We start from the raw sequence: 18786 nt of genomic DNA, 5'->3' as shown, positions 1-18786 counted from the left end.
ACGTACTTCTCGTTTGTACTAAGGACCCTCCGTCGCGATTCACCACTTTTCCTTGCGGCGCGTGTGAAGATACAGGCGATGTTGGAAATACGGCAGTTCGAACATGGAGAGTGCCTGTCACATCGAATCTGCGTCAGTGTAATCAGCTTTTCTCTTACCATATGGAAAAGATGTTTTAGATTGGCACCATGAGGTGTCAAAAGTCAGAGTAAGTACCTTTCGTGAGTAGCATTGATCACACTGTTTCCGCTAAGCCACATATTTTTCACATTGTGGAAGAGGACTTGCTTACAGCAAGGCGAGCGACGCCTGACGGATTTATATGTTCACTCATATGGGATAGGTTTCTGTTTGAAAATGGTCGGGATTTAGGGCCGAGTTTCAGGAGGGCGACACCAATTGGAAACGATTTATCAAAATGTCACATGATCTACGGAAGGCCCAAATTGTATGACGTAATAGAGAAGGGTTCCCTCGGAGGCCGCGGAGGCCGCGGACCCCTTCTGCAGTAAATCACATTTCTATATATAGGTGTTCTCTACCCACTCTGTCTTTTGTAAAGGTACTTTAATCGGGAGCGTATCTCATCGACATCGAAAAGCCAACTATTCACACCTCTGTCCCAATCAACCAATTCGTCTGTCCCACACTGTCCTATATTTCTTGCGTGTCTGCACCCTCACCATGCCTTTCGTTCCGTGTTTGAGCGTCGCCGATACAACGGTTAGCTTGAATTTTTACAAGGAAATTGGGTTCACCACTGATTCAAGCACCGCACATGCTGGTGACGATCTTCATCTTCTACTCTATGATGGAGACCTCTGCTGTATGATCTACGGCAATGAGAACCTCAAAGACTGGCTTCCCTGTCTGAAGGATCAGCCGGTGGGGTTCTCTGGCATGTTCTATCTCAACATCGACAACATTCAAGAAGCATATGAAACAATCTCTCAGAAGGCCAAGGTCATCAAACCACTCACCTCTGACAATAACGGTCAAGTTGAGTTCTACATTCGGGATCCAGACGGTTACGTCCTCGGATTCAACGACAAATCTGTTCTGAAATCCAGTGAACTTGGAAAATATACCTAGGCCCTTCTTGCTCCCGACATTGGGGGTCCATTCATCTTTCTTATTTCGCGAGCGTGATGGACCTCCTATGTTGGACGATTTGGGGACTATCTTGTGGCAGTTTCTGGGTGGAGCGAAGGGAAGAGTGAGTAGGTCTTCTGGAAGCTAGAATGGGATAAAGCAAATTAAAATAACCATATTATTGTTTCCAACAGTGTCACTGTACTGGACATGTACCAAAAATTAGACACTCGATCCTCCTTCCAGTCCAAATCCGAACAAACTCGAAGTTCGCTTGAGATTATCATGCCTAGTCTCAACAGACTCAACATCCACCAAGCTAAATTCAAACAGTCATTTGAGCATTCACCAATGACTGGGGACCCCGTACTTCCAGACAAAGAGCATATAGTATCCTGGCTGGGCAATACCTAGCTCACAACCCAACAAGATCACGGCCTCCTGTTCACGTGCTATCAAACCAGCCTTTCCAATGGCTTCCAGATTATTAAAAACCGTAAGCCATGTCTCAACTGAACGATTTAAATCGATGTATTGACTCGCCAATTTACAAGGCTGGATCAATCTGGATACGTTCCCGCGTAACAAGGTCCTTATTACTGGAAGGCGAAATCCGGGACAAGATCTCATTGTCGGCCAGGCGGTCAAGGGCGCCATAGAAGAAGATGATAAAGTATTTATCCTCGTCGACGGGAAGAAGCAAAATACTCAGATCAGCTTTCAACCATTTATCCAGTTCCAATGCGGGTGACTACTTGTTTTCTCCATCATTGAAGCTTCTTCGGGACATATCTAAGGGACTGGCGTTATCATGAGCTTTCTCCCTCAAGTCATTCATTGTTTTCTAAAACTTTGGCCTGAGAAAGTCTTTTAACCTTATTATTCTGGTCCTTTGTTCAGTGGTGGTTTGCGATTGTTGATGTTGATAATTGCTTACATACTATTCGAAATTTTGTATCCAGTGTTATAGTCTATAATTTATCAGTTGGATATTCAAGGGTACCCACAATCTGATCAAACGCAACTTACTCTTACTATGGTGATAGTGGCTATTTATGCGTCGCTTTAAGGAAGCTTTTCTATGGGATTGAAATCCGGAGAGAGAGGCGGCAACTCGAGTAATTTGAATCCCGCATCAGAAAAAAAGCCTGCTTAACTCGGTCCAAAAGATGGAATAATGTGTTTTTCTGTAACCTGAGAATACAATAAGTTCTTTCTTTCACGGCTGGTTCCAGGAGTGGGCATCGAATGAATCATGTCAAATTCCACAGAAGTCTTGACGCGCCATTTTTCGTAAGGAAGGATGGATTTTGATAGGGCCTAGTTCAGAGATCGACTTACTTTGCTTCTATTTCTTTGGGCTTTGGGTCCAATGAGCAATTTCACTTTGAGCAATTTCACTATGAGCAATTTCACTATGAGCAATTTCACTATGAGCAAGTAACATATAGGAATAAGTTGCAATGCCATGGATACACTCATTGTCTTTCCACCGGTGGTCGTCATTGAAAAATGCAAAAATCAAAATATAAAGAAGCCTCGTTGGGCCACTTAGTCAAAAAATCCCTGCATTCCAGTATCGTTCTCGGTCCTTGCCTAAAAGCGGACAGACGCCGCTTACTGACAAGAAGACCACCATGCACCATCTTGAACACATGTCAGCCAAGGCTCGCAGACCGTTGATCCTGTGTAACCTTCGCCGCCACACTATTGTTATTTTGTTAGACAAGCATTCAGAACATGGAGCAGTCGAACCTTGGAAGACTCACTTGGCCCCCTGAGGGAACTGGTGTCACCGTGGGTGGGATGGTAGGGAACACACGCGTGGCTGATGGCTCGCCCGCCAGGGCGGAGGCAACGCCGGAGATAAAGCCAGGATTGGAATATGCCTCGCTGGCATCCCACATCATGACGCCACCAAAGCTGGTAAATGTTGCGCAATAGTCGATTATAGGTGTCAGATCAGATACTGGTTCATATCCACTTCCTGCTGCGTTTGCACTAGCAGGTACGCCGAGATAGATCCTCACGTTGGGATTCTTGGAAGTTTGATGTGCCCACGCATCCCATCTGTCAAAGTTAAAGTTGTCCTGCATAGACGTATTGGGAGTAAAGCTTTGCAATCCACAATAGTTATTGTAGAATTGCACCCAGACAGCATCAAAGTAGACGGTCCCGTCAAGCATAGAATTGTCTGCAGCATCTGGATAGACGCATTGTGGGGCAGCAGTCAGGTAATACTGCTTTGAGGTGTCTTCCGCATAGTATTCACGAAGCTTGTTAGCGAATGCAGGCGTGTTGCTCACAGTCGATTCAAAATCGAGATCAAAGCCGTCGATAACGGCATCACCGAACGGGCGAAGCACCTCCGAGGTGTTTGTTGTTGGCACAGGTCCAAAGGTATTCCATAAAAGCTCTGCACCAGCCTCGGCTGCGGCTTCACTGCTAAATCCGCCCCCAGTATAGGTAGCACCACCGAATGAGAGAAGTATTGTCTTCCCCAGGCTTTGACAGGTCTTGATATCCTCCCTGTAGAAATTCGGTTAGCTACTATGACAGATTGATCTAAACTATTGAATGTGCTTCAATTCTGGTACATACTGTATCTGAGGGCAATCAAGAAGTTCAGTGCCGTTGAATGTTGTGCAGTTATTGCCCGCATTTGCGAAGTTGATCACTGGAACACCACCAGTGCTGTCAACCTCAATTAAAAAAGCGAGAGGGAACACCTAGTGTACTATCAGCATCCTTGGGAAGATAAAATGTATCCCGGGGGGCTATACATCGATATTTGTATCTGTACATAACACAGTCAGTTCTTGATTTTAAAGTGACAGCGAAAACAGCTTCACTAACTTTGACAATAATACGATAGGCGCTCCTGAACATAGGGTCCAGAGCTAAAGTCATTTTGGCCTTGAGAGAATTTATATCAGTACAGATAGAGTAAAACTTCAAATATCAGAGGACTTACCCCAATAGACAGAAATGCTCTTCCTAGTGGACGAAGTTATACCTCCTGCTTGAGTCTCACCCAGGATACTCAAAGTGGCAGAGATAAGGAGCAACAGCATCTTCGTGAAACCCATTTTGAGCTGATCAAATAAGTACTGTCAAGTCTTGTGTGAAAAATGGAGTGAACGGGAGCTGGATCAGATGGATTTATAGCAATATCGTAGGCATAGGTTTATGTAGAGAACAAGTGACCAGGTCTTCGGCAAGAGACAGCTACTGTTCTCAACAGCAATGTCACCGTTGCAAAAACGCCCGCGTGCCTTCAGAGAGTATCTTACACATTGAATACAGAGAGTGTAACCCACACATACTTCACATCCCACTCTTCGCATATAGACACAAAGTCACTAGGAATTCGGTTCGTTTTGGATAGTTGGTGGCCTTCTTTCTCTACCACAACGTGGCCACTCGAGAAACTTAGGGCGTCGTAATCATCAGCCATGTGGTATTAAGTAGAGTGACATGTGCTTATCGGGAAATACTCAACGACTATCTCATAGTATGGGGTTTCGACATGATCGTGTGGCTTTAGTGGATGACCACACGATTTAGTGGAGATTTGTAGCGAATGATAACAGCAACAGAAGCTCCATCCACTCCGCCCAAAATCTTTCATATCCAGTTATGATGTGCATTTCGTGATCTCTATCACGATAAATGCCAAATGAATATATGTCTACAAATGTAGCCTCAAAGATTTTCGGTCTGTTACATGACAAATACTCCATATCTAGCCAATACGAGTGGCGGTTTGAATAAAAGTTTTCTCCAGCCGAAGACAGAACAACATAGTATCCACATACATCAGTAGACGTATATGTATGTTCCTTTCGTCCGTTCATACTTTATTCATTTACTCCGTACGGACTGTGCCGGAAATGCATTATGGAATGCCCCACAGCCCAACATCCTGCTCCACCCCTCGCGAATAAACATGTTTACGCACCTGGGGGCCTGAGCAACCTGGGTAGTATAGATTATTAAAGCTGGAGTATGGGCATCCAAGTAGTCACTAACCTGATGTTAACCCCGTTGAGTTTAGCGTGTTGTGTATTTGCCGTCTCCAATTGGTCGGTTCAGGCACTTAGCTAGCATGTCATCTAGCAATGTAACCATGGATAGTAACTCGCTACATCCTACTACCACCATCTCTACCCCCCTAATCTCCAGAATCGCCCAGACCTGGTGATCTACTAGCTAGCCAGATTACGTCCTCCTTGAACCAACGATATTTTCTAGGGATTTTTTAGTTTGGATTCAATACGGATGTTCATTGTGCATCGCTATTGTGAATAGACACCCCCGCAGCTAGTCCTGGCAAATCGCTAAAGAAATCCAGGTGGGTTTACCAATTCTCACTGCCCTCGTGGATATGCATAATGCAGGGTCGAATTCTCCAGAATAGGAATTCATCATGTAGATCACAGCCATCACTAGTTGGGCATCATGTGCTCTGTATCATCTACCCCTGGTGCGCCACAACGTAAGCATCGGCTCTTTTCGCCTCTAGAGCCGGTACCATTCGTTTACCTTCTTCAACAACCGCCGTAGTTACTTTTGCCCCCGAAAGTCAGTTCAAGTAAATCTGTCATAGTTCCACACAGGGTTTTGATCTGAGAATTCACTTCTCCGCAGATTGATCCCGCGTTCTGCAGCTTGTGTAGCTCGATGTGGCTTAGGCCCTGGGCCCTAGCGATCGGACTAGATACGGCTGCTGGTCACATCATCCCTTAATTTCCGTCCACTCAAGACTAGCGCATCCACTTGAAACTGGCACAATATATGTCTAGTGTTCTACCGGCGAGGCTGTCATGGCCTGCTATTTGAAATAAATATGAGTTCAGTAGCGGTCACTGGGCACAGCCCCAACCACGGCCATACCAGTTGGAGGGAGAAAGAGTAAAAAAGCGTTATCGTGGGGTTTCCCACAGTGGATGCAATAAGGGATCCTCGTGCTATCGTGCAATAGTTGCCTCATTACCCCTCTTCATCGATGCCCAGCAAGCATGCTCTTCGGACATTTACAGTTCAAGAGTTTCTAGAATTTCGAGAATACTTCCTGCAAGTTCATCACTTCTTCACATCACACCCTTGTGATTACTCGACGTTCTGCCCCGTCTCCCTACAAGGAGTTTAATGAAGAGGGGAAGGCCAGGGTGACATCTCCGTCTCGAGGCCTTGAATCGATAAGACCTTACCACTACTTGGGCCGCCACACTATGTTCTATGCATTTCTCTATCACACACTCATTGATGCAACAGTCCACGTTCCATGACGAAATGTGTATACGTATGCCCCAACCTCATAGATGGAACTTCATGGATGCTCTCTGCTCCTTGCAGGACCGGAGACCGCGACATCTCCGTGCCGTCCCACGAAAACCGTAGCTTGATTGGGAAATGGTGGAAGAATTGAGAAGAAAAAATTCCCAAGAAAATCATATCGATTTTGTTACTTACTTTCCAGGCCGGTCGAATCTATTCTCCAAGGCCGTCTCCCGACGAACGACCTTGTAGAGGGCGACAACTCATAGGATATTCATTATAAGAGCGCCAAACCGCTCGAGGGTGCCGATCGTATAAGCGTGGGATTGCTTCATAACTGATTCCAACTCCTTGAGGGAGTTGAACCTGTCTTCGTGATTTTTTTGCTCGGACTTGACGCAATGAAGACGGTAACGGTGAGAGCCAGTTTCTGTAAGTCGATCTGTCAGCGCAATTTGCAAGAAAGGCTACCTTTGAGATATACACAATTAGGTGTACAAAGAGGCTCTTTCTTTCCTCTCACTACAGCAGAAAGAGTGGCATGGGAGAAGCGGTGTTTTACGTTGTCAATAACCCCCTTAGAACACCGCCTCCTCAAAATACCTCGAGAAGCCTCGTAAACCCACACAGCAAGGGCTGTCGATGACGAATTGTGAACATCTATCTATAGAAGTTGTGGCCGAACGATCGACACCGTGGACCATATTTCCTTCGCACACCTGGGCAAGGAAAATTGGGATACGATAACTCCAGGACCAACAGGTCTACCAGAACACAAAGATGACGCGAAAAGCTTGGCACGCAAGATGGACATAGTTACTTTGGAATTACAGGATGTCTACAGTGCGGGAACATGCGATTGCGGGTTGTCTGAAGCATTAAATTCCGGAAATCCTAGACCATAGTATCGCTAATTGACTCCAAATACACAGCCCGTGTGCTAAACAAACAACCCGTGACGGAACGTCGTGATGATTTTTGGAAGAAACTCCATTTTGATGGCTACCCCCGTGCAGACTACACTAGAAGCTAATCTAGTTCATCTGGCGGATTAGAGCGTTGATGTTGTCCTCACGGTTACCGGTGTCACCACCCTCGATGAAGTGCTTGAACTTGCGCTGGTGGAAACCGCCGTTGGGGTTGGACAGCTTGAAGGGCCACAGGAAGTTGTTGGCCTGCTTGAAGTTGGGGCCAACGGTGTAGATCTCGTGGATCAAATCCTCCATGCAGACAATGCCGTACTTGCCGAGGTGCTCCTCGATAAGCTGGTTGTCGGTCAGGGGAGTGCGCTGCTTGTTGACCTTTCCGTAACCGCGCTTGTACATAAGCTCACGGACGGACTTCAGGTTGGGGTAACCGTAGGCAATGTAGGGGTTGACGATGGTCAACATCTCCTGGGTGGCCTTGGTCAGGCGGATGAAGCAACCGCTGTTGATCTGGAGCAGACGGAGCAGCTGGAGGATCTTGCGGGGCTTGGGGGCGATCTTGTTGATACTGAGAGGAAAGTCAGTCTTCAATTCAAGGCAAATTTGTGTACGGTGATGACATACCCCTTGATACGGACGACGAAGACCAGCTTGGGCTCGTCATCAACGTAGAAGTTACCCTCCTGGCGGGCAGCGCGGGCCAGGCGGATCTTCTCACGCTCAGCATCGCGGTACTCCTTGACGTAGGACTCAGCGCGCTTGAAGATAACACCACGCTTCTCCTTGTTGGCCTGTTGAATCTCGAGTCAGCGGAGATTCCAAAACATGTTGGTGTGAAATAAATTCAGGTGGCATCCAACGGTGTCAGACCCGAAAGATGGTTAACAATCCGACAGCATCGACCCGAAGGTCTAGTCGTGTGGTTGGTAGTTATCATCAGATAGTTGGGAAGGGTGTGGATATGCGGGATGACAAAGAAACTGACCTTCTTCTTCTCCTCGGCCTCAGCGCGGCGCTCAGCGCGAGCAGCCTCCTGGGACTTGCGCTTCTTCAGGAGGGTCTCAGGGACCATGACCTGGTTCTGGGTGGGGACGGAGCTGTGGGAGGTTAGTATAGTCCGTCCGGAAGTACCAAGACATGAAACAATCCGCCGAGTGTAAGAACTGCAGCATAGCGCCACATTCTCAACTGGAAGGCAAAAGAAAAGAAACTCGACGAAATGTCTTTAATCAGTGAGGGCTACGACAGGGGCTTCATGGTCGAATTGATCTCGGTACTGCTTGTGCATGTTCCAGCACAAGGTTCACAAAAATCTGACCACCCGAAAATTTCTGAAAATTTCTGCCATTTCTGCCCTCATCCGACAACACCCCGAACAGATGCTCAGGAAGTATCTGTTGACGCTCTTCGCTCCAAGTACAGTGACTGCTTTTACCGCATCGAAAGCACTGGATGGCGATGGCTGACAACAATGAATTTGGAGGAGAAGGCCACAACGGCTTTCAACCTCAAAACTCCCGTAGCCCTTGCTTTTTCGGCAATCCTCATGGACACGCATGTGCATATGTGAAGGTCATTCGAGCAGGCAGAGGGCGTGGGAAAGATCGAGCTGGTGCACAGCGGCCATCGGCGACGACGGCCGTGGCATCTCCAGCGAGAAGGACGACTATACCTGGAACCTCACAATCTCATAGAGATTGAATCAGTCAGAAGGGAAAGGGGTAAGCATACGTAGTGGCGGCCATTGTGCTGGAGTTGTCGCGGGATGGTCGGCGAGGGATGATCGTGGAAAAAGTTCGAGCGAAAGGACGAAGAAAAGGAATTCGCTTGTGTGGGTGCGGGTACAACCTAACCTAATATGTATTAGTGGATCCAGCTAGTGCACTAATCCTTATTCGGAAATTATTGCCCTTATCACCCGTGACTAGGGCTAGGTGCTTATCAGATGAGTCAGATGACTTCATTCCTGGAACCCCCCAAGCAGCCCCGCGACTCCCCATCGACTCCTCACTAGACCTGCAGTTATGTCTCGTCGCGGCGTTGGCCTCGGGGCCTTCGTCAATCGCAACCAGACAACTCAGTCATATGCTACCCACGGTGCTAATTTACGGTCTACGCATCTCGCCTCCCTCCAAACCCAGCTCTCCGTCTTCCAATCGTTGCTACATACCTTCGCTCTCGAACACAGTTCCACCATCAAGTCCAATCCCACCTTCCGAGCAGAGTTCGCGCGGATGTGCAACACGATCGGCGTGGATCCCCTTGCCGCCAGTAACATCAAAGGTAAGAATGGCCGCCGCGGACTCGGTGAGGGGGGCAGTTTCTGGACACAAATTCTGGGCGGCGATATGAACGACTTCTACTTCGAAGTTGCTGTCCGAGTGGTGGAACTGTGTCGGGAAACAAGGAGTGAAAATGGAGGCTTACTTGGTGTTGAAGAATGCCGAACGCGAGTGGGCAAAGGGAAGGCGATTGGGAGTGGCCTGGAGGTTTCTGAGTATGGCGTGCATCCCTTATCCGGTCTGTATGTGATTCTGATTTGGCTAACGCGGCTCTTTGCTCGGTTAGGGATGACATCCTGCGCGCTGTTCGCTCCCTTGAACCTCTCGCCTCCGGGTTCTCCATCGTCCGCGTTGGCACCAAGCAATACATCCGCTCAATTCCCAAGGAGCTTAATACCGACCAAGCTACGGTTCTTGAAGCGATACAAGTGTTAGGGTTCGTGAGCGTTTCGATGTTGCGGCTCAATCTCAACTGGGAAAAGGCCCGAGCGCAAACAGTGATCGACGACTTGCTGGCCGACGGTCTAGTTTGGTTGGATGCTCAGGGACCAGAGAAAGAATACTGGTCACCTCAAAATCTCCTTGATGATAGTGGGTGATAGATGTAGGAGCATCTACAAGGTAACCATTGGAAATCATCGGAGTACCCTAGGGTACTGTCACAAACCACGCCCGTTCTGCGTGTCTCAAGGAATGCACTGCACGAAACAAAAGTCCACCATGGGAACTAGAGCCGGAGCCTCTTCAAAAGCTGTGCGTCCATTAGGACATTCCCAAAAGGCCGATTACGCGCCCGGGTGTCACCGTTGGCTCCTCAGGCGGTGAGCCAGCCAGGTTGTGCCGAGGTTCATGATGGGAGACCTAATCTGGGATTTCATACATCATACCATGTCTCCCACCGATCGGCTTAGTAGGCTTATTAGAACGCGGCGTTGTTGTGTATTTGCACTTGTTGATCGCTTGTTTTCTGTTCTTTTTTAATCTTCATATATACCCCACAGTTACAATTTCAACTTTGATTCTGCCGATATATATTTTAGAGTTCCTCCCAAATCTATCAACTATATACAGGTCCACCACTTCACCAGTAAGTAATAGAGTCTATTTCAAGGTTAGATCTGAACTACCTCTTGGACCCTCCTATTACGATCCACGATAAGGCGAAGCTGTCTGCCTTGCCAGTCGGATGTCGGGGACGGATGATGTGCAGCAGGCTTGAAGACTCCTTTGCGGAGCGTTTCGGTAAAAAGCTCATAGGAGGGATAATCTGGAACAAAAAATCAGCCGGCGTCCTAGAACAGGTAAAGTGATTCAGAAAATGGGCACTCACAGCCGTCCACAAAGTGATTAACCTGCTCCTCGGTCATTCCAGTGCCCTTGGTGGCACGCAGGCCGCGCTCTTGCTCCTGACGCCATTCATAAACAAAGCGGAGGTTTTGCGCGTCGCTGAAACAAATGTAAGCCATCAAATTGTCGAATCAAGGACGGTATAATACTCACATATGGATCAAGGCGTCAAGCTTGCTGTAGGGTTCCGTTAGCTACGTCGCGTTGCACAATCTCCAATTGAAGGGGCCACCTACTCAGTCAGCGCGTCATATCGCTTCAATGCATCGTTTACAGTCTTTACATCTTCGAACTCGACGTGACCCAGTCTGCCTTGGTAGTCACCGCTCTCCTTTTGCCGCACAGCAGCCTCCCACTTCTCGCGCAGGGTCTTCTCATCCAAGGCTCGAAAGCCGACACACCAGCCCTCCAAAATGACCACTTTCACTTTCTCCTGCCCCTCGGCATTCACGACTTGCCATTGTGACTTGGGCACGCGATCACCCTGCCCCGCAAAAGCAGACTTGTCATACTGCGGGATCGCAGTGGGTTGTTCCGCCGCAAGAGAAGCAAAGACTTGCTCGCCCAGCAAGAGGTCGTGAGTCGAAGGCTGCCCGCGGTGCTGGAGAAGAAGATTTGTCGGATTTGCCTGAGCAAGGGCAACCTGGTCGGCGTGGGTGAGATAGATATCGTCGAGCGAGAGGGTCACGACGGAGAGCGAGTACGGCGCGGAGCGGAGGGTGTTCTGCAATGTTGACACCTGCACAATATGCTTAGTTTACTTCCCGAGGAGGCCGACCTGCCGTCCCGAGGTTGGATGAGCAATCATGCCCGAGTACTGACTTACCAGAACCGTCTTGCCGGCCCCCTGTACGCCATTGAGACCCAGGAAGAACGGCGGGGTATCGGCCGAGCCGTCCGGTTTGCGATGCCGCTCCGTGTGAGCGTGCAGGCGCTCCAGAAGAAACGGGATACAGTGCTGGGACTTGTCGTCGACTATTTCCGGCATTTTTGGTTCAGGTGTATGGTTTTACAGCGAAGGGACTCTATCGGTTACGATGGCCGGTAAGCTGCCGGCGGAATCTGGGGTTTTGTTACCCCCCGCGGGGGATCCTTCAGCCTACACATTTGTCCCCTTTTCGGGCGAGAAGAGTAAAAAGCTTACAAAATTTTCCGTGAAGCAGATCATGCTGCACATAATATGAACAAGATCAAAATATTCGCATTAAATCGAAGTAGACTGGCACATGGCTATGACGTTGTTGTCACATGTCTGAGTCAGCACGATACTCGGTACATGCGATTGTATGAGGGAAGCAGTAGGCACGAAAGTACCGGGACATAAGATAATCATAAATAAAATGGATCAACAGTAGTGCATAGATCCCATGGAAACTGTGTGCAAAGTACAAGCACGATACGGTCGGTCGTCGGCATGTGAAGCGGGTGAAGTGCCAGTGTAACAATACGCCCGCTTTCTTACGTAGCGACAGAACGTGCCGAGGTCCCCCCAGCTCTGCCGAGCTCTCCGTCTTTAAACGACGCTCCCTCCGTCATTTCTCCCTCTTCTAGTTCTTTTCTCCAACTCTGAACTGATCGGGCTCTACACAAACACCATGTCCGAACTACGTTTTGATAATCAAGTCGTCGTCGTCACCGGCGCCGGCGGTGGTCTGGGAAAGGCATATGCCCTCTTCTTCGCCTCGAGGGGTGCTAGTGTCGTCGTCAACGACCTCGGCGGTTCTCACAAGGGTGAGGGCCAGTCATCAAAGGTATGTTCCCTTCTGCAAAGTGTCTGGCACATCAGCTAACCTTTCCAAGGCCGCTGATGTGGTCGTGGACGAGATCCGCGCCGCCGGCGGTAAGGCGGTCGCCAACTACGACAGCGTCGAGAACGGCGAGGGTATCATCGACACTGCCATTAAGAACTTTGGCCGCGTCGATGTACTCCTCAACAACGCCGGTATCCTGCGGGATGTTAGCTTCAAGAACATGAAGGATGAGGACTGGGACCTGATCAACCGTGTTCACACATACGGCGCCTACAAGGTATGATATCCCACATGAGTAAAGGATGCGCGCAATACTGACTCGGCTTGTCTTTAGTGTGCCAGAGCCGCATGGCCTCACTTCCGGAAACAAAAGTACGGTCGCGTTATCAACACCGCTTCCGCAGCCGGTCTGTTTGGTAGCTTCGGCCAGGCCAACTACTCGGCTGCCAAGCTCGGTCAGGTCGGTTTCACTGAGACCTTGGCCAAGGAGGGTGCCAAGTACAACATCATTGCCAACGTTATTGCTCCCATCGCTGCTTCCCGTATGACGGCCACCGTCATGCCCCCTGACGTCCTGGAGAACCTGAAGCCCGACTGGGTCGTTCCCCTGGTTGCAGCTCTCGTTCACTCCTCCAACACCACCGAGAGCGGTGGTATCTACGAGGTCGGCGGTGGCCACGTTGCCAAGCTTCGTTGGGAGCGCGCCAAGGGTGCTCTCCTCAAGACCGATGATTCTCTGACCCCTGGTGCTCTCGCGCGCAAGTGGAATGATGTCAACGACTTCTCTAAACCCGAATACCCCACGGGCCCTGCTGACTTCATGGGCTTCCTTGAGGATGGCCTGAAGATGCCCAGTGCTCCTAAGGGTGAGGAGCCCGATTTCAAGGACCGTGTCGCCCTTGTCACTGGTGGTGGTGCTGGTCTGGGCCGCGCTTACTGCTTGCTGTTCGCCAAGCTTGGTGCATCCGTTGTTGTTAACGATCTTGTGAACCCTGATGACGTGGTCAACGAGATCAAGAAGATGGGCGGTAAGGCCGTTGGTAACAAGGCCTCTTGCGAGGATGGTGACGCCGTTGTCAAGTCTGCCATTGATGCCTTTGGCCGTATTGATATTGTGGTTAACAACGCCGGTATTCTCCGTGACAAAGCCTTCAACAACATGGACGACAACCTGTGGAACTCGGTTGTCAACGTCCACCTGCGTGGTACCTACAAGGTGACCAAGGCTGCTTGGCCCTACTTCCTCAAGCAGAAGTACGGTCGTGTGGTCAACACCACCAGCACCAGCGGTATCTACGGTAACTTCGGCCAGGCCAACTACGCTGCCGCCAAGCTGGGTATCCTGGGTCTCTCTCGCACTCTCGCCATGGAGGGTGCCAAGTACAACATCAAGGTCAACACCATTGCTCCTAACGCTGGTACCAACATGACCCGTACCATCATGCCCGAGGAGATGGTTCAGGCTTTCAAGCCCGACTATGTCGCGCCCCTGGTTGTTCTGCTTTGTTCCGACGCCGCCCCCGAGCCCTCCACCAAGGGTCTCTTCGAGTGCGGCAGTGGCTGGTTCGGTCGCACCCGCTGGCAGCGCTCTGGCGGCCACGGCTTCCCCGTGGACGTCAAGCTGACCCCCGAGGAGGTCGTTGCCAAGTGGAAGCAGATCGTCAACTTCGAGGACGGCCGCGCCGACCACCCCGAGGATGGCCAGGCTGGTACCGAACGCATCATGGCCAACATGGCCAACCGTGCCGGCAGTGAGTCCAGTGGTAAGAACGAGTACCTCCAGGCCATTGAGAAGGCCAAGGGTATGTCGACCGAGGGTTCTGCCTTCGACTATGAGGACCGTGATATCATCCTTTACAACCTCAGCTTGGGCGCCAAGCGCACCGACCTGCCCCTGGTCTACGAGAACAACGACCACTTCCAGGCTCTGCCTTCTTACGGTGTGATCCCCTGGTTCAACACCCAGACCCCCTGGAACATGGACGAGATTGTCAAGAACTTCTCGCCTATGATGCTGCTGCACGGTGAGCAGTACATGGAGGTCCGCAAGTACCCCATCCCCACTGCCGCCAAGACCTTGACCTACCCCAAGCTCATCGACGTCGTCGACAAGGGCAACGCCGCCCTCGTCGTGGCCGGCTACACCACCAAGGATGCCAAGACCGGCGAGGACCTGTTCTACAACGAGTCCACCGTCTTCATCCGTGGCAGCGGTGGCTTCGGCGGCTCTCCCAAGCCCACTGCCCAGCGCCCCAAGGCTGCCACCGCTTCATACAAGCCCCCGCAGCGCCAGCCCGATGCCGTGGTCGAGGAGAAGACCTCAGAGGACCAGGCTGCCCTGTACCGCCTGAACGGCGACCGCAACCCGCTGCACATCGATCCCGAGTTCAGCAAGGTCGGCGGCTTCAAGACCCCCATTCTGCACGGTCTTTGCTCCCTTGGTGTTGCCGCCAAGGCCGTCTTCGCCAAGTACGGTGCCTACAAGAACCTCAAGGTCCGCTTTGCCGGTGTCGTGCTCCCTGGCCAGACCCTCAAGACCGAGATGTGGAAGGAGGGCAACACCGTCCTCTTCCAGGCTACTGTTGTCGAGACCGGCAAGCCCGCCATCACTGGCGCCGGTGCCGAGCTCCTCGAGGGCGCTAAGGCCAAGCTGTAAAATTATGGGATACTCCGATTGAAGCGATTCCTGGCGCGCGAGCTGGGATTCTCCGGTCAGATTGTGGCTTCTTGTTTGTATATACATAGGTTCTTTATTCGGTTTCCACTTTTCTTATGTGACTCTGATCACCTCAATGCCATTTTTTGGAGAATTTTGTGTGTTTTCCGTGCGTCTTTTAGGAGACTTTTTCGTATGGCAGATGGCCCCATCGCCCTCGCGTCCTGCGCCCGCCCGTGCAGGACGTGCTCCCGGTCTCGGGCGCCCAGGTGGTGCAGCACGCAAGGGAGGCACGTAAACCTCTAGATCTCAGACGTTCTAGGCTCATGCCTGGATTTCACAGAGCTAGAAATACCTCCGAAGGCAGCGATAGAATCTGAACAGACTGGTTTTAAGTAAGAGAAACAACGGAAGCATCACTTCCAAGTTACAAGTTATCCCTATAATTAGCGGACCTGGAGCGAGTCTACAAAACCCATCAGAGCCAGGCTCTAGGAGCAGGCAACAGTGCCGTCTTATGTAATCGCGATACCGCAATCCTTCATTCTTCCCTGGTCATCTCCTCAACAAACAACCGGTCCTAGCAGGTTAAAAAAATATCTACTGCCGATTTCGAGGATGTAGCAGAGTCTCACCGATAAAATGGTGCTCTCGCTGCCGGTCCCCAGCTTCTCCAGATCCTCCGCACCTCCGCCACTCCCCGCCGACGGCAACGCGCCTGCACCATCCCGCCGACATCGCGGCTCAGCTTCCACTTCCTCTAGCAGTTCCTCGTCCAGTCGAAATGCCTGGAAACCGTCCGGCCTCGGAGGGGGAGCCCCATCGTCCGTCACTTTGAGTGAGGCTCTACGCAATAACCCTTTCGGTAGCACGTCGCGGTCCCGCTCGGCTCCGGTCTCTGTCCAGGAAGTAGAGGAGCAGAGGAGAGAGCAGGATGAGCTTAATGCTGCGCTTGAGACACTTGCTCGAGTTTTTCCGGATGTGAGGATCGAGGTCTTTCGCGAGCTGCTGGTTCGGTTTGATGGTTCGAGCAGGCTGCATGTCTGTGTTGACCAGCTCCTTCGACATAAGGATAAGTGGGTTTCGGGTAGATGGAATGTCTCTGCTGGGCAAAGCCAAAACGAGGAGGGGGATGCAAATGACCGTGATGCCCGTCGACGGACCGGGGATGGTTCGGCTGGCGAGGACTGTCTGGTCCCTCCCGAGGAACGATTTCGATCGGACGAATACAAGGCGACTGTCCGGGTCGCTTTGAGCAAGGAATACAGCAGCTTGAGCAAGAGTGTCGTTGAGGCTGTGCTAGCCGAGGTGAATTTCAGCTATGCGCGGGCCAGACCAACATTACGAGATCTATCACGCCGCACCTGGCGAGCTACGTTCAACAGCATTCTTCCCTCGTTTCGGAAGAAAAAAGATAGAGAAGAGCATCCGCTTGTGGTGTGGCAGCGCAGTACTGACGGCGAGATCTTGCCCCGCTTGAAAGAAACAGGATGTGCTGAGCTGGATGCTGAGCTACATGCCGCACTCGTGGCACCTTTTTTACAGCAACGACGCGAGGAGCAAGAACTCGGAGACTTTCGCATTGCTGCCTCTCTCAACGAGAAGGAGGCCCGAGCTGCCGATGCCCTCTATGAATGCGAGTGCTGCTTTGGTGATGTGACTTTCGAGGAAATCGCGACTTGCTCGGCCGATGCTCATATTATTTGTCATAACTGCATCCAGCGGACTACTCACGAAGCATTGTTTGGTCAGGGCTGGGGTAAATCTGTGGATTTGGAACATTCCACATTAAAATGTCTAGCTCCTTTATCCATCGGCTCTTGCGATGGCTGCCTTCATCCACAGGTTACCCGGCAGGCCATTTTGCAGGATACAGCTGGCAATGAGACGTTACGAAAGTTTGAAGACCGTTTGGCATTCGAAGCTCTTCTCAAGTCCCAGCTCAAGCTGGTCCGATGCCCCTTCTGTTCCTACGCCGAAGCCGACCCGGTCTATCATTCTTCGGTTCGCGACATTGGCTGGCGCATCCGTCGCGATGGAGGAACCCTTCAAACTATACTGATGATACTTTTCATCCTCGACCTCGTCCCGATCCTCGTCATATCATTTTTTGTCCTCCTCATCCTAGACCCATCCTCTCTGACAGCCATCTTTGACACCGCCATCCGACACCTCTGCCTCAAGGTCCGGGCTAAACGGTTTACATGCGCCAATCCATCTTGCCAACGCATCAGCTGCATCGCCTGCCAAAAGTCCTGGCGCGACCCTCACGTCTGTCACGAACCACTATTGACCGACCTACGCGCCACCGTCGAGGCCGCACGCACAGCAGCCGTGAAACGAACTTGCCCACGCTGCAGCCTCTCCTTCGTCAAATCCTCCGGCTGTAACAAACTCACTTGTGTCTGCGGTTACTCCATGTGCTACCTCTGCCGCAAAGCACTCGGCCCACCCCTCCAGCCCACCCGCCGCGATCGCCATCGCCCCCGGAACCTAGACATCTACGACGGCCCAGCCGACGACCTAGACGGCGAGGTAATGAACGACATTTCCGACGACGAATTTGAAGAACAACAAGGCTACAAGCACTTCTGCGAACACTTCCGCATAAACCCCGGCTCCCGCTGCACCGAATGCAGCAAATGCGACCTCTACCAAGCTGAAGACGAAGAAGCCGTTGCTCGGCGCGCAGGTGAAAAAGCCGAGCGCGAATGGCACCTTCGGCACGGCGATGCTACTTCCGGTAGTGAGGCCTCGGCAATCGGACTCCGCAATGTCAATCAAGACCTTTCTGCCGGCGCCGAGGGCCCTATTTCCCGCCGCGTCTCCACTGCATTGTGGGACCTCAACTTCCCAACCCCGGGTAAACCGTGGGCTTACTGGTTGGGCGACGTGTGGTTGAATGGCCGGTGGAAAATGGAGGGCCAGGTTTTAGTCAATTGGATTGTTGAGCAGGTTGTCGTGATTGAAGACGTCTAGGCCTTGCTCGTCATCTTTTTCACATACGAGTTCTGGGTTTGCCTCTCTGGGGCTTGGTGGGATCTCGGGTGTCGGCGCTTTGGTTTCCATCACGGGCTCAAAATTGGAGACGTTGGCGTCTCGAGGGTTTCCTTACAGGCTTTTAATTTTCTTTGCTTCAGACACGACTTCATGACCTCACGACACTTGTTTTGTTTTTGCACGATTTTCGGTGCTAGGCCTTTCTTAATTCCTTGATCTCTCCACAATACACGTCTCAGTTGCATTCTGTGCCTTCTTACTGAACCATTAAATTAATAAACGATGACGCCTTTTCCGAGACGTGCGAATTAGATATGTATATGCTGGCACTGCAACGGAGAGATGCAGATCATGAATCGCTGAAATAATGTACAACGCCTTGGAGGGAAGCACACCCCGTCTTCCCTTCTATGCATATGATATGTAAATGTAATGGTCACCATCTAAAAACG

General features: G+C 50.9%; 7 protein-coding genes across 7 annotated transcripts; 4 read left to right on the top strand and 3 right to left on the bottom strand.

The window, feature by feature from the left end:
• Window positions 1-684: 684 nt before the first annotated feature.
• Window positions 685-1092, top strand: N7498_006451 (VOC family protein; the record flags this gene model as incomplete). Its single annotated transcript, XM_058453513.1, has 1 exon — window positions 685-1092. The coding sequence occupies one exon, from the start codon at window positions 685-687 to the stop codon at window positions 1090-1092; it is 408 nt and encodes a 135-aa protein (XP_058307704.1).
• Window positions 1093-2825: 1733 nt separating this feature from the next.
• On the bottom strand, window positions 2826-4002 carry N7498_006450 (chitinase; the record flags this gene model as incomplete). The annotated part of the gene is made up of 3 exons (XM_058453512.1): window positions 2826-3621; window positions 3694-3821; window positions 3949-4002. The coding sequence occupies 3 exons, from the start codon at window positions 4000-4002 to the stop codon at window positions 2826-2828; spliced, it is 978 nt and encodes a 325-aa protein (XP_058307703.1).
• Window positions 4003-7406: 3404 nt separating this feature from the next.
• Window positions 7407-9043, bottom strand: N7498_006449 (60S ribosomal protein uL30; the record flags this gene model as incomplete). The annotated part of the gene is made up of 4 exons (XM_058453511.1): window positions 7407-7866; window positions 7923-8089; window positions 8284-8395; window positions 9030-9043. The coding sequence occupies 4 exons, from the start codon at window positions 9041-9043 to the stop codon at window positions 7407-7409; spliced, it is 753 nt and encodes a 250-aa protein (XP_058307702.1).
• A 279-nt stretch (window positions 9044-9322) lies between these two features.
• On the top strand, window positions 9323-10179 carry N7498_006448 (ESCRT-II subunit protein SNF8; the record flags this gene model as incomplete). The annotated part of the gene is made up of 2 exons (XM_058453510.1): window positions 9323-9795; window positions 9867-10179. 2 exons carry the CDS (start codon window positions 9323-9325, stop codon window positions 10177-10179), a joined length of 786 nt encoding a protein of 261 aa, XP_058307701.1.
• Window positions 10180-10692: 513 nt separating this feature from the next.
• On the bottom strand, window positions 10693-11915 carry N7498_006447 (TDA10 family protein; the record flags this gene model as incomplete). The annotated part of the gene is made up of 5 exons (XM_058453509.1): window positions 10693-10847; window positions 10911-11026; window positions 11081-11104; window positions 11164-11666; window positions 11754-11915. The coding sequence occupies 5 exons, from the start codon at window positions 11913-11915 to the stop codon at window positions 10693-10695; spliced, it is 960 nt and encodes a 319-aa protein (XP_058307700.1).
• Window positions 11916-12522: 607 nt separating this feature from the next.
• Window positions 12523-15334, top strand: mfp (putative peroxisomal multifunctional beta-oxidation protein (MFP); the record flags this gene model as incomplete). Its single annotated transcript, XM_058453508.1, has 3 exons — window positions 12523-12678; window positions 12728-12955; window positions 13013-15334. The coding sequence occupies 3 exons, from the start codon at window positions 12523-12525 to the stop codon at window positions 15332-15334; spliced, it is 2706 nt and encodes a 901-aa protein (XP_058307699.1).
• A 642-nt stretch (window positions 15335-15976) lies between these two features.
• Window positions 15977-18313, top strand: N7498_006445 (E3 ubiquitin-protein ligase; the record flags this gene model as incomplete). The annotated part of the gene is made up of 1 exon (XM_058453507.1): window positions 15977-18313. One exon carries the CDS (start codon window positions 15977-15979, stop codon window positions 18311-18313), a length of 2337 nt encoding a protein of 778 aa, XP_058307698.1.
• Window positions 18314-18786: the final 473 nt, after the last annotated feature.

This window comes from Penicillium cinerascens (assembly GCF_028974065.1).
Source record: "Penicillium cinerascens strain IBT 15544 chromosome Unknown contig_6_segment0_segment0, whole genome shotgun sequence".
Lineage (NCBI taxonomy): Eukaryota > Fungi > Ascomycota > Eurotiomycetes > Eurotiales > Aspergillaceae > Penicillium > Penicillium cinerascens.
The sequence above is the reverse complement of the archived record's forward strand: the minus strand, read 5'-3'. Positions and strand labels throughout refer to the sequence as shown.